General features: G+C 35.9%; 1 protein-coding gene across 9 annotated transcripts in view; it reads left to right on the plus strand.

The window, feature by feature from the left end:
- Nucleotides 1-15,368, plus strand: part of CAMK2D (calcium/calmodulin dependent protein kinase II delta) — a 313,406-nt gene that overhangs the window by 222,386 nt on the left and 75,652 nt on the right. For 5 of the 9 annotated variants that reach the window (XM_007088183.3, XM_042984014.1, XM_015540219.2 and 2 more), the window contains exons 6-7: nucleotides 2,342-2,414; nucleotides 12,847-12,949. In XM_007088183.3, the coding sequence (XP_007088245.1) occupies nucleotides 2,342-2,414; nucleotides 12,847-12,949 (176 nt within the window). Of the gene's footprint in view, nucleotides 1-2,341; nucleotides 2,415-3,362; nucleotides 3,436-12,846; nucleotides 12,950-15,368 lie in introns of those variants that run through there. The other 4 variants (XM_015540216.2, XM_042984012.1, XM_042984013.1 and 1 more) reach the window with 2 other exon arrangements.

Here is a 15,368-nt window from a genome sequence, read left to right on the forward strand (position 1 = left end):
CTTTAACAGTGGCTATACTGTACATTTTCTCTCATTTGAAACTTCCTAGGCTGCACAAAGGCAACCTTTTTGAAGTAACATTAATTTGCTTGCCTAGGTACTACTTAGACTGTATCATGTTAGTTTTCCTTGGTGTTTCTTTACACATATTCAGTAGTTGGCACTTATTTTGAAAACTCTAGCCTTGAGCAATTGACTCTATATTAGCCATGTAAATGAGATATTCTGAAAATTCAGTTACGTATTGTCTGCCCCCATTCTCTAATGCTTTCAGAGCTTCCTAACACTTACTAATCCCACAGTAGCCTGCCCTCAGCAGATAGTCAGCTGATAGCCGATTCCCTCCCCATTCCTTCAAAGCAGCACATGCATACACAGGCTCACTTGCAAATCTCTAATTAATCTTCTTGGTTTAATGCCAGTTTATGACATTCTGTGAACCTTATCTGTACATGACTACATGCTAATTTTTTAATGGAATTTTTACTGCCAAAGTCAAATAGAAACTTCCATGCCCCTTATACTATGATGAGTGAATCACCACTTGCTCAGTTTATCCCATTTCTTACATTCGGCCCCTGAAAAGAGGCTTCAGAGCAGCCTTGCAATTAGCTATTTGCCCACTTGCCCAAAGAGAGTAGTAATTTTAACTAAGGTAGTAAACAAGTTAGGGAATTACATTTATTTTGCTATTTAAAGTTATGTAAAACAGGTTATTATGTTTGAAAGATATTGGTTGGAATTAAAATAGAAACTGTTTTCACTATTGAAGAACCCTACAGATAACAGGGTAGACCCTATAAGTTGGATCATTTTATATGCATGTTTCTATTAAGTTTTGGAATTCACTATAAGTTAATTTTTAGGATAGGTCCTACAACAAAATCAAGGAGAAGGAACAAATCTTCCCACGTACAAACATAAAGAAAAAGTCTTTCCTTACTAGTCCTCAAGAACTTAAGAATTGAATCCATTCTCACTAGCAAAAAATGATGTAATTCATTTAATTTGAATTATTGTTTACTTCTTTATTTTGCATTATTCATTAAACCTGATGACTTACACCTGTGGTTGAAGAGAAAGTGAAATATTTCTAAAAAGTAATACAAAGTGAAGGGAAAAATTCATAAGATTTAAAAAATAATTACCAACACACACTCAAATAACCTATATAGTCAAAAAGTAAACGGTGTTTAGCCCCTTTAATGGTACTCTTTATAGAGTTAGCATTGGAAAATCATAACCACAGTCATGTTTTTTTTACATTCACATTGTAAGAAATCAGATGGTGATTACTTTTTATAATTCAAGGATTTACTTTGAAGTAATATTATTTTGTACATTAAGTGGTTGAAATGTCCTTATTAAAATGTTTGTTAATGAATATAGCTCTATACATAACCTGTATTTGAATTGCACAGTAAATTTGTACAAAATACATCAGTGTGATCTCTATTATTTTATGTCAGATGACAGTTCATGGGACCTTACAGGTGCCAATCAATGATTTATCCCCTTTAATTAGCAATCTGTTTGACATCAGCGAGCCTTTAATAAGAATAGTATAAATTGTACTTTTTGACATTGTATAAGCAAAAGTTTTCCTTCACTGAGGTGTATGGAAATGTATCTAACAATTACTAGTGTTCCAGGGTATTAAAAAGTTGGGTTTTTTTTTTTCCGTAAGTTCCTAGCCCTTCTCCAGAGTATGCCTCTCCTGAAGAGGGATTTATTTTATGTCGTGGGTTTACTTGAAATTTTCCCTCTGTTATTGAGACTTGCATTGGTTTTCCTCTTAAATATTCTACAAGAAGCACCAGTTCTAAGTCAAAATGATAAATGTGTCCCTCCATTTTTTTAACCCTCGTTTCACCTGCCACTTCATCTGTGTTTACCCTCTTGTTTCAACACCTATGTTTAATTGTGACCTCAGATTTTAAACAGTTTAGATGTGTATGAGAAATACTCATAAATTTTATATTGCTAAAGGAATTTCCCAGAGCATTATGGGAATATTTATGAATTTTTCTCCTTGAATATGGAAATTTTGACTTCTATATACAAGTGATTTAATATGTACACTTGCAATGAAAAAAACACACAGCTCAAATTGTTTTGTCTGAACATGTCACAAACTCTATGTTGGATGTCATTTTTGTTAGAACCAGAATTAGCTTTATTCAGCGTTATTAAATTCCAATGTAAAGCTAAAAATATGTTGTGAAAATATAATTTTTGTTTGTTTGTTTGTTTCGTTTTAACTTTCATTTTATTTTGTATTCAATGTGATTATGTACCTTTAAAATGTTCTCCCTTCCATTCTGCCCTTGTATCTTTACAGTCATTGTATACAGCAGATTCTAGAAAGTGTAAATCATTGTCACCTAAATGGCATAGTTCACAGGGACCTGAAGGTCAGTATATGGAGTCCATAAATCTGAATCAAAGGAGGTTTTTTTTTGTTTGTTTGTTTTATTTCTGGGGAAAGGGCAGAGGGTGGGTATTTAAAATGGTTCCCTTGCCTTTCCCAATTTTTCCCTAAAATGACTACATGATGAAATGATAATGCATGATGCCTCTTTCAGTTTGCTCATCTACAGGCTAAATATACATCATAGCAGAAAGGAAAGGACAATATTAAAAACACAACCTGTTAAGTTTCCAAGCAGTAAACTACCAGAGGCGGTTTGGGGGCAGGCTTTCCTGAAATGTCCAGCATTCACCTGGAGATAAACTTGGCCTGTGATGTATGTCCGCCTGTAGATTTAAACACCACTTCTGTTCTGAGACCATGGGTTGCTGTAGCAAAACAACTGGCTACACATTGCTCCATTTGAGTCTGATGAACCCTCAGGCAAGAGGTAATAATTGCCAGCTAAATTAAAGCACAAGAAGTTAATGATTTATCAAAAATTCATTATGTATCCTAATTTCACCTTAATGGTGCCTTGACTGCTAATGTGACAGCCTTTGGAATGATACTGAAAAATGGGAGGGAATAAGGAAGCAGTTTTTTTATATGGGGTGGAGGTGGACCATGACAGCTATAAAAATTTGACTTGCATTCCAGTTCTTTTCCTATAAGAATTTAGAACTAGGAAATGAGCTCCTGAATTAAAATATTTTTAAGAAGGTTTTTGTCCTCAAACACGTGGATCCACATTTTCTCTCACATCTGGCAAGATCCTGATTGCGCTGAGGTAGTAGTCACTCTACTTGAGCAATATGTTTACATTACTGAAGGTGGTAAAATACAACCCAGTTGTCTGCTGGTTTTGCACTGTAACCCAGTCTCTCTGAGGGTATACAGACAGTGAGTGTAAGCTTGGAACTAACACACGCCCCCTGGTGTTTGCATGCAGTCATTGCATTCAGCAGATCCTGGAGGCTGTGCTACACTGCCATCAGATGGGCGTAGTCCATCGGGACCTGAAGGTGAGTAATGCTGTTGGAGAAGATAAACCACCACACAATTCCTAATGACTGTTCAGCTGCAATTATGCCTGTAAAGGCAAAAATATGAGCAAGAAAGTTGTGTGGACTCATTCCAACACATTACGAAAACACATTCCCTTACCACAGTCTCACTTATTTCATCTCTTCTCTGATACACACTTGAGACTTACATAAATCCCATTTCATCCCGAGAAATAATGTCCTACCATTAACAATAAGTAGGTTGCTATATTTCTTTCCTCCTAAGAATATAGCACTTAATGTGACTTTGAGTACGATTGATGGTCTCTTCTTCAGTCTGAACTCATTCTGTGGACATTGATCAAACATACTATTTTAGAGTCATACTGTGTATACCTAATATAATGTAAATAGTTATGAAAATTATAAAGAGAGTAGAGATAAAGTCATTGAATATGTTTTTGGCCCAAGTTATTGGTGCTAAAGGACCTCCGTTTTGGGCTCTGAAGTCTCTTTCCCTCAATAGTAGTTCCAGGAATTCTGAGGACATTGAGGCTTCCTGGCTCCTTGTTTATTTACATTCCTAAGTACTAAGATACTAGTGCCTTTTAAAACAGATAGGAAAAAGGTCAAGCAGATTTAATGTCAAATAATATTTATGTAACCTGTATATGGACTCATACTTTTAAGACTTCACTCAGTTTCTGATACCATTGAGGATGAGAAATGTTCAGATCACTTAGAAATTAAACAGTTCAGGGGAAGGCTTCTCTCTCATCCAATCTCTGTCCCCTTCTCTCAGCACTCTAGTTTCACTTATGGAATTTCAGGGATCTAGTGAAGGCCTATAAATTTAAGTGAAAGCACTGGGTGGGCAAAATAGCAAATTGTGAGCACTATGTGGTTGTCATTCTTTGTTTCAAGCCTCAGCCACTTCCAGGCATTAGTACAAATGTGGCCAAGTAATGTAGAATGTCAACTGCGTGTGTTCAGTGGGAGGACCTGGGCTGGTTTCTCACTTGCAGACTTCCCTAGTTACGATAAATTGGTAAATCCGTAGTTACCATTCATTTAGTATGCTCTGGAAGAATATATCTCTAAGGATCCACAACAAGTTACTTGAAGATGTGATGTGTAAGCAAAGTATCACCTTAGTCTCTCAGATCTTCCTTCGATTTCAATTTGAGTCTGAGAGCTTTAAATGTCAAAAGCAAAGGTATGGTTAAGGGCATTTTCTTTTGGAGAGCCAAGATGGGACTGTGTGCATCTGCTAACGCTTTACCAAATGTACCCATCAGGATTAAGGAAAAACAATATGTTCCTTTGAAAATTCATATCTTTGGCAATCACCTCAAGAATTCCCTACCAGACATGTAGAGAAAGTCCCCGTTTTGTTACTCCTCCGAGCTCTCACTGTACTACTATCCTAAGTGAATATACATGAGCATACACATTTATTTGTACAATTTTATCAGATACTCAATTTAATACATTATCATTTGAAATATTTTACTCCATGTTATGTAATTATAAGTATACTCTAAAAGCCAAGATTGAAAAAATGTTAATTCTCTTACATGACCTTAAAATCTATCTTGTGGGGTCATGATATTGGGCTTCTGTAAGTGTTCCAACTCAGCTGAGCTCTTCAAAGACTGGAGCTTTAATCAGAGATGGCAGTGGGTCTAGGTTGTGGGCTGTGCAAAAATATATTTTCTGACATAGGAGTTAAATTCACTAGTTAAAAACTCAGGCAGGGGGCACCTGGGTGGCTCAGTTGGCTGAGCATCCGACTTCACCTGAGGTCATGATCTCGTGGTTCATGGGTTCGAGCCCCGCGTCGGGCTCTGTGCTAACAGCTCAGAGCCTGGAGCCTGCTTCGCATTCTGTGTCTCCCTCTCTCTCTGTTCCTCCCCTGCTCGTGCTCTCTGTCAGAAATAAAGATGAAAAAAAAATGAAAAATTCAGGCAGGTGATTTTTAGGGAGGCCTGATACCAAAGGAAATAACCTGCACATCACCCAACAAAATGTTTTTGTTCTCCATCCTTATTTTGATTTTGGGAGAGGATAGGAGTATGCTTTGTGTAGAGCTTGTTATAATTTTTGTGATTATCTTGGTTTCTGTCAAATTCCTGACTTGAATAGATTTCAGTTGAGTCTAGTTTTCAGGGCATGTTTCAGTAGGCCATTTCATAACATGATACGAGAGTTCATAACATAATAAAAGAATATATTAGAGGAAGTTTATACACACACCCTGAGTGTGCTAAATCTCTGATTTTATGTCTTTTATATCTACACGTATACTTTATCTGCTAAGTATACTGCTTGTAATAGTATATTTGCCAATATATAAAATGAAAGAGATAGGTAAAATTTTTTATTATCAGGCTTTAAACAAAAATTTGCCCTCCTATTCTTAGGTCATATATTTTTGTTTCCATATCTTGATTCATTTGTTAATTCGTATATAATACAGATGTTTGATGCACAGTTTAATTTGTCCATATCAGTGAGAGAAAAACACAGAAAGTGTTCTGTTTTCCATCCTTATTAAAGGCACCTACAAGCATATGAGTACTGTACAATTTGTTTGTAAGCCCATCCTAGAACAATAGCTATATTACTGTAATACCTATAATACCTACTTATAATACTACCTGTAATACTTCACAGTACCTAATATAGGACTTCATACCTAGTAAATACTTGTGGCATATGCTTTCAATTTAGGAATGAATGAAACTCAATGAAAAGCACATTTACAATATAAAAAGCATCATTGAATAAAATAATTTTTGTGGATGTTAGTTAATATTGAATAAAGAGGATAAGTATATCCTCTTTGATACGGTCATAACATAAAGATCATTATCTGAATAACTGCCACTCTTGGGAGCTTCTTAGACAGTGGAATCCACCAGATGGAAAATTATAAGGACCTAGAGACAAGGCTGAGGCATAGCAGACAATTAGGGGACGTCCTCAAACAAGCAGTAGAATAAGGTTCCATGTGGTGGGATATTAGCATAAAGGAAGCACATCAGTCAGAGCCAGACAGTATCCAGTGGATACACAAGCCTCTTGTCTAATGTGCAGCCAGTGTCAAACCTAAGCAATATTAAGGAGTATCTACCAGTGGTGACATAATTATGGTACTATAGTTGAATATGATTCTCATCTTTGGGAGAATTTGGATCAAGGTGAGATGTTAGTAATAAAAATGATTATAGCTGCCATTTATCGGGCATTTACCATGTACCCTATACTATGATATCATATGAATCTTAAGAGCTTTATGAAGAAGGCGCTTTGATATTCCCCATGTTGCGCAAAGAGAGCTTTAGCAACCACTAGTGAAAGAACTTACTCATGGTCACTCAGCTAGTGAGATATGATTTGTGCCCAAGCATTTTGTTTCCAGTGTCTGCATACTTAATTGCTACCATTTCTCAATTCGTTAGTTGGATAAATCAAAAACTTTACAGAGGCCGAAAAATAGATCAAATGATGATGGGAAAGTAATTTCACCGGCGACAGTAAGAATTGGGAAATGATTTTAAGATTTGTGAATCAAATGATTAAAATGATCCTGCCTATGGATGTTCCAGAACTACACAAAATCTGTATCATTAGGAATAAGAGAATAAGTTACTTTTTAAGATATAATATGGAGTGGAGGGGGACAATATAATTTGCCAATAGATTGGTGTCCGAAGTATAAATTTCTTATTCAGGAAATCAGTAAAGTGGCATTGGTCCCAGCCTTGGGAAAATGAGGCATAGAGAAGAACGATATGCATTTGCCACATGTAATTTAGGCCACATCAGACAATCAGTTTGAAGTACCTAAAAATAGACTGTTTACAAAGAATGGATTGCTATAACTCAGTGTTGAGTGTTTGTGAACTGAGGATTGAAAAGTCAGGTATAAAGAGAGAGGAACAAACATTCATCAAACATGTCTTGAGTACCTGTTGAGGCACTGTCATAACTCCGGGCATAAATTACAGAGCAAACTAAGAACAAACCTTATGTGGATAGAACCTATAGGCCACTGAATAAAGATCATTTTAAAATATGTATCAGGGCTGTTCCTCCCAGAAAGAAGGATATACATCACATGAATAGTGCACCCTGAAAAGCATTAGGTTAAAAAGGTCGCAGTAACAAATCACAGCTCTTGAGGTCACAAGAAGTAGAGGGATATCAAACCAGATGTGTTCTCTCATTTAAGAGCCTGAAGAGTACAGTTTCTGTGAATCAGTTAACAGAAGTCAAAGGAGGCAGCTCTATAGCTGTGTTTTATCATATAACTGTATTTCACACAAAGTGGTAAGATTTCTTCAGTTCAAAGTACAGCAGAAATGGTTACCAAACTACTTCATGAACACCAATCTGGTTAGAAGACTTCATATACACACAATAATCTCTTAGCAGCACATCGACACCTGTAAACTGCCTTAGCAGAGAATGAGCTACCTCCTGAAAAACAATGTTATTTAATGGAAAAGTCATTAGGTCAATAGATGGAGAAAGAGAGGGAAGAAGAGAGAGAGGTATAGAATAGGTTTTTAATGAAGGTAATAATTCTGGAGATTTGGGGGCACTTGAAAACTTTTATAGGAATAAAATTAAATTTCAAACCAGAAAAGAAAGAAATTAATTTTCTGGAGGACCATGACATGTAATAAATCCTCTTTAACAATAGATATATCAAATTGTGAATGTCTGTTTTGAATAATTATAAAATCACAATTATTCCACTTTTCTCAGAAGCATACTTAAATACAAGTTTAACAAACTTATCATTTGTGTATAATGTATGTCGAGGTGCTTTAGAAACTATGTAAGTGATAAATTCCATAATTCATTAGTCATTCTGGTGTCTCTTTATTGAACCTGACAACTGTGTGTCAAGCCATAGAGAAACAGTAGGTGATTGAAACAGTCCCACTGTGGTCACCCTCACTTCTTTCAGCCTACCTGAAAATATGTGCTAATGATGTAGAAGTAAATAAAAAAAAAACAGGAATGGAAAACAGACAATTCTAAGGAACTTGCTCCATATATGCATGGTGGTACAAATAATACTTCCTAATCACAGACTTACAGAACATGTGTCAGCTGAAAACTCCCTGTGCTAAATACATAAATTCAGGCATCCATTCCATATAAAAATAAAAACAAAAGTCACTTGTACCATGTGCACAAAAGAACTTCTACCATGTTCATGAGTGAGATTGGAATTCAAGCTTTGCAATTCATGCAAACTTTCACTTAGTTTATTTCTAGGAGCTTTGTTCACACCTTCTTTGGCAAAGGAAAAGTGACTGAAAACACACCAAAGCACAGAATGCTTATCTTCATGTTGAAATAATTGATACACTTCAATAGAGGAAAGAAATCTAAAAAGACAATTTCAGTTCCTGAAAACTAATATGCAAAGAAATGTAAGAATTAAATAATAATGGAATAATGAAACTAATAACTAGCTGTTTTTATAATATTCATAAAGGAAAGAGCTATAAAGAAAAAGTAAAGCACACATGATGTTGCTGCACATGTATAGTCCTAGTATTTGAGTTTTATTGGCTAGATTTATTGGCTGTGATATGACTGATGCTGAAAATGGTCACCACTTTTGCCAAATCAGTTCCTTCATAAAGATCACACTAATTTAGAAATTCTCATATGTTTGTGAGATTTTTGAGAAGCAAGATTGAAAATATGTCTCATAAGTTCTCCCCCTTGTCTTATTTGGATATGGGTAGTAAATATTTTTGAGTATTTCAGATTCTTTTGCAACTAGCTACTTAGTGGACTGTCTATACCAATGGTATAAAACTTACCCATTTTTAATCCATTGGAGGAATTCCCTCAGTCTCACATCTTTAAAAGAAGCAATCAGAAAGCTGGCTTCAAGTCCTCCATATTTTTTGATGTCTCTACCTCATTTAGACACTGAGGAGTTTGAGTCATTTTATCTCCTATGCCAGTCTCTGTCCTAAAAGTGATTCCAGCAACTTGCCTAGGTACTTTGAGATATTTGAACAGATTCAAGAAAATCTCAAATCACAACTAACAAAGTTGCCTCTGCATCCATATGGAAGTAGAAAACAAAACTTGCCAACAGTTGCTGCTCATTACAGCTGATATGCTATAAATGGTTGTTGACACTAAGACCAGATGTCATGGAAAATCCTGCATCATTAGGAAGCAATTGGGTGGGGAAGGAACCTGTGTGTGAGAACATCAGTAGAATCTATTTAAAAACCGACCTAAAAAGTGATCGCATTATAGGAATTTAGAGATAATCTCAATATATAAAGATTAGCATAATAGATTGCATTAAATTTAGGAATATAGACATCCTCCAAGTTATAAACATTCATTGCAAATGTGATGTGCATTTGAAAGTTGAAGGGACTCATTAGCTCTAAGACTGTGAGTTACCCATGTCCACACAGGACATAAACCTAGATCTTCATCTTTTTTCTAGGTCATCATGTTGCCCATTTCTCTCATGTTCATCTGTACATTGGAAAATCTGTGTTTCTGATTTCACCTTTCTCCTTTGCTTTACAAAATCAAAATAGTCGAATAGTAGCAGATAAGAGTGTAGTGGTGATCCTTTTTAAGGAAGCAGCCACTAATTAGCTGTAAGATTCTACCATTTTAGCTTTTATGAAATATAGTCACAAATTATCTTCCTTTCTGTCGGTGTTCAGAATTTGAACTAACCTACTTGCCAACAAACTTTTGTAGTACAACATATTTTTTAAGTTGGAAGCTATATAAATAGTAGAACATGATAACAGGATTATTCAAATTTTGGATATATTCCAGAGAGTTGTATATAGTTCAAATCTGTGTGCTATTTCTAATGTTTCATTGAAGCTGGTCATTAGAAGCAATCTTGTGATGAAAGCAAAGAATTTTATGAAAGCAAAGAATCCTTTAATAAAATCAATAAGCATCCTGATTTTACAGTTTGCATTCCATAATTCAATATTTTAGGTTTGCCTAAAAGATATGTACAAACATGAGGCCATTTTAGTGCTATTAATTTTTAAATCTACACAGTAACCTTGAAAGAGCCCTGCCTTTTCCTGTACATAACTGCAGCTGAACAGTCTTCATGGGTAGAAGGTGAAACACTGATCCAGATGGATTATTTCCCTGGATGACTCATGAGGCCCTATAGAGAGGTCTTCTAGGTCATCTCTAGGTATGAATATTTGCCCCAGTCATTCAGAGGCCATGCATGATAAAATTCTAAGGTGTTCCATTTCTTCTGAATTGGCAGATACTTGGTGTTTAAGGGCATAATGCACACAGCACTACCAAGAAACGTTTTTGATCTAGTGATAAGAATAAAAGCACATTAAATATTTTAAAAGTTTACTTACTGATGGCGCTGGCATTTTCTCAACAACTTCAGTATTATTTGATCTAAAAGACCCCAAATGACTGAGATCTAAAGTGATTGGAACTCTCCTTGAATGAGTGTGGTTGACAAATTAGGACAGATGTGTATTAGCAGAGATCTCTGACATCTCAATGCTTTTGAACGTGAAGGTTACAAAGAACTAAACTATTGCTTAGAGTTTGATGTGGTTTTTCCAAGTCATTTATTCCATAAATTAATAGCTGGAAATCACATTGTGATTAAATTAGAAAATGCGTGAATGTAGTGGGCCATAAATTTTATTAATGAAAACAAAATGTCAAATATTAATAATATAACATTGTTAGGTACTGTACTACATTAATAGACAACAGAGTTCCAACTAATTTTGAGTGTTAGGTTTTTACTAAAAGTTATTTCAGCCTGGAGATCTTTCATATCCTTGAGACATCTTTATCCCAGTGTCCACATTAAATTACCATGTGTTTAGTGTTGAGGTGATTAAAAAAACAAACAAAAAAACCCTATCAGCCCTAAGAAATTACAAAGTTTTCCTTACAGTTACCTATTGTCATAATAGTGATGAATCTGATGGCAGTGAACAGCAGTAGCCCGAAGAAGCTGGTACTTGATTAAAACTTACTTGCCTACACTCTTATTTCTTGTAGACTTAACCTAATTTTTTCCAAGTTCTGGTTATGAGTCTTTGCTAATTTGCATGGCTGGCTTAATCAATAAATATTGGTTTAGGCTGTGTTTATACAAGGTCAAAACAACCAACAGAATTGCTTAATTCAGTAAGAAAAAGTAGCCATTTCATGAAAAAAAAATTATATTAGTTTGCTAACACATAAACAGAACCAATTTGAATGACCTGAATATGTAGATTTCCAGACAATTGTTTTGGCACTTGTAGACTCCATTGTTTCCCAACTTTTTTCAGTCCGAGGCACACATCTAAATTTACTGGGTTTTAGCCCAAGGTAAGAACATGTTGAACTACACTCCCAAATGTGTACTTGGGGATGGTGGACTTCACTGTATGTCTTAATCAGCCTCCTTTTCCTGACCGTCTTCTGCCTTTAGTTCCTAAAATCCACAAAGGCGGTCTGGGGAAATTCAGGATTTTGCCCTGATGCCTGTTTTCAAAGTTCCAGTGTATCTCGATGCCCTGGTTGGGAAACAGGGATAAATAGACACAGCCTTATTCCAAGACTGAGTTATCAGTCCTTGAACAACGATAAATACCCAAGAAAATGAAAATATGTATTTCTTATAGTATTCCAACATGTGAGAACACATATATAAAGAATGATTTGAATCACACTTTGTAGACATATAAATTATGTTTTAAAAAACTGGCTTATGAAGAAAAAAAGCTAACTATAACATTTGGCAAATAGTAGTACACTCTTCCTGCCTTTAAGAATAAACAGATTCTTAAAGACAGCAGTTTAATACGTAATTCAGAATAAGACTCCAAAATTTGTTCAGAAATTGTTTGGAAACATTGAGGAATCAAAATCACTACATTTGGGTCCAAACTCTTGAAGTCAACTAGGATTTAATTTGCACAGTTTCATTTGCCAAATGTCTGTAGATTGGTCCAACTCTTGTTATCATTTTGCCAAGTTTCCTTCTGCTGAAAATGTCTGTGCTCTATTAGGCTTCTAAGTCAATGTCCATGGCCAAGTCTGGACCTCAGCAGCCCTTGGAAGCATGTGAGCAGGTCAAGACAGGTGCTTCCATTCATTTGATCTCTCCCCAAGTGTATTCTCTCTTCTGCCCAGTATCTCTCTAGTACATTTTTGCATCTGTCTGAAGCCTGCACACATGATAATTTTTAATCATTTTTCTAACCATATTTTCCCTGAGATTTAGGAATGACAGTCTCCTGGAGAGAGGACAGTGCATGACTTTTTTTTTTTCCTATTCTTACAAAATATGTTGTTAGTTTTGAATAGTCACTTAAAATAGGTTCTCACTTCAGTCTCTTTTTTTTTTCTTTCTAAATAAAGCCTGAGAATTTGCTTTTAGCTAGCAAATCCAAGGGAGCAGCTGTGAAACTGGCAGACTTTGGCTTAGCCATAGAAGTTCAAGGAGACCAGCAGGCGTGGTTTGGTGAGTAGGGCCTCTCTCTACTTCATGCTGCTCATTCTCTTCTGGCTCATTGTAGCCCACTTACCAGCCAAAATAAGACAGAAATGTTGCCTCTAACAACAACCTGACTAAATTTGAAGACATTAGATCTTTATAAGCACTTAATTTTACTGACATTAAAGGGTATATGATCTAGAAGTAATTTAAGGGAAAATACTAATATGAGAACAGTAACACATTGACTTTTTCTTAAGGGATGAGTGAGAAAATGAATCCTGTACCAAGAATTAATGGGGAGGGTTGCAGTGTTCAAAAAGGACTTATTTTTCATTTGAGAAGAAATTGATTGTTCACACAGAACCTTACTTGATGCCAAAAACTGCTGTATAAATAGGTACTCAGGAAATATGGACTATTTCACATATTTTTTGATTAAGAAATTAAGGTTCTAAAAATATTATAATATGTGTATGTGTGTGTTTACCTTAATTATCTTCTGTTCTTTAAACTTCCAGTTTCCTCTCTAAAATTTTGATAATTTTGAAATTTCTATATGATGAAATTTCTGTTTGTTTACAGTTAAGAAAGAAATTAACTGTGAGTTTAAATTAGAGCATAGAAAACCAGGCTTGTGGATTGTTTTAGTATTTATCCTGTCAGGTTATTTTATTCACTTTTTTTTATGCCTCCGTTTTTGCCGCTTCTCAGTACTGACCCAGTTTTTCATGTAATGTCCCAAAATATAACCTCTCCCCAAGCCTCAATCTTACTTTTCTGACTTTCAATGTATTGAGGTTAGGTTATTTTTTAAATGATTTTTTTCACTTCTCATTGCTTGTTCGCTGAACAACAACAGAGCACTCAAAAAAATGCTTATTCCTTTTGTTTTACATGCAGACCCTCTCTGTGTTTTCCTAAAGATAAGGTGTGCACAGAGCTTCCAGGATTCATTCTGTCTCTAATCTGTCCCAGCTAGTAACTGGGAATAGATGACATGGCAGCCTTCTCCCATCTCCTCTGCCAGCAGCTTAATTTAGGACCTCATTTTCTGCTTCCTGTCCTGTTTCAGTAGTACCTGACTGTTACCCTTGTCCGTGAGTCCTCCTAAGCTTAATACCGTCATTTGCATGAAGTCTCTCCTCACCCACCAGATAAATTTAGTATCTCCAAATTTGGCATTTGGTTTGTCATATTTTGACATGTGAATAAGCTTGTTCCTGTTAATTGCAAACTCAGAGAAAGTAAGACCTAGAATAAGTACTGTAAATTGGAGATACAGTCACATCTTTGTATCCTGGGTAAGAACATGGTTGACACAGATAAAGAATATATAGTAATTTGGAGTTGGGGTCCAACAGGAAGTAGCAGGGTAATCGCAGAGATGGACTGAGTAATTAATGGGGATGCTTGAATTAAGCATGAGGCTCTGCCCCCTCAAGATGCTGACACTTTCATATCAATAACTATTTACCATGCAGTGTGGGAGCATCTTAAAAGAAGCATGCATGAAGTGCTGTGGAGCACAAGAGAGGAAGTCTGAAATTCTGCTTGTGGGGAAAGTTTCAGTGATTGGTGTGCTTTTCTGCCTCCCTAATGGGTGAATGAGAATTTGTTCACTAACATAAAGGCCATGCAGAGGGATCAGCATATACAAAATCTCAGAGGCATGAAACTATTGTTTCTATTTAAGGAATAACAAGAAATTTGGTATAGTAAAGTATAAAGTATACTGGGATGAGTGGTAGTTAATGAGGTGGGAAAGGATTTTATGTGCTTTTGAAGGATTTGGCTTTTATCCTAGAAGTTTCAAGGATCTGGTGAAAAATTTTAAGTAGGGAAGGACATAATTGGGTTTATGTTACGTAATGATGTTGTGGGTAACGATGTGGAGGGTGGCTTAAGGATACTTAGCCTCAAGGCAAGGGACCAGTTAGGCTAATGCAGGAGGTCAAACTATGCCTGATGACAGCTTGAACTAATGAGTACGCAGAAACAAGTTCCAGATACCATGCAAAACAGACAGGGTCTCTGAACTCTAAGGAAATCTGTTTAGAGGAAATCAAAACCCTAGAGGTTGGACTTTAGCCCCATCTAGAGAAAACCAGGAACCTGTTTCACAAGACTCCAGGTATGAAGCAGGATACCAAAATAGGGACTTAGATTTAGGCTAAGGGATGTAATTGTCAGAACTGGGTACAAGGTGATGATTAGATATCAGGAACAAGACAAGCCCTATTATCAGAGCTGAGGCTGCAAATTAACAACAGTAATTTGGCTTGGTGCTTGCAAGAATGATATTATTGAGCTCCTTAAATCTCCCCTGTTTTTGAGCTCTATGTTTTATCTCTTGTGCTCTGAGCTGAGGACAGAATTGAGTGTAGTGCAAAAAACTCCGCTTTTTGAACTAGAATACCCAAGCTTATATCCTGTGGTTCTTAAT

Source organism: Panthera tigris, chromosome B1 (genome assembly GCF_018350195.1).
Source record: "Panthera tigris isolate Pti1 chromosome B1, P.tigris_Pti1_mat1.1, whole genome shotgun sequence".
Lineage (NCBI taxonomy): Eukaryota > Metazoa > Chordata > Mammalia > Carnivora > Felidae > Panthera > Panthera tigris.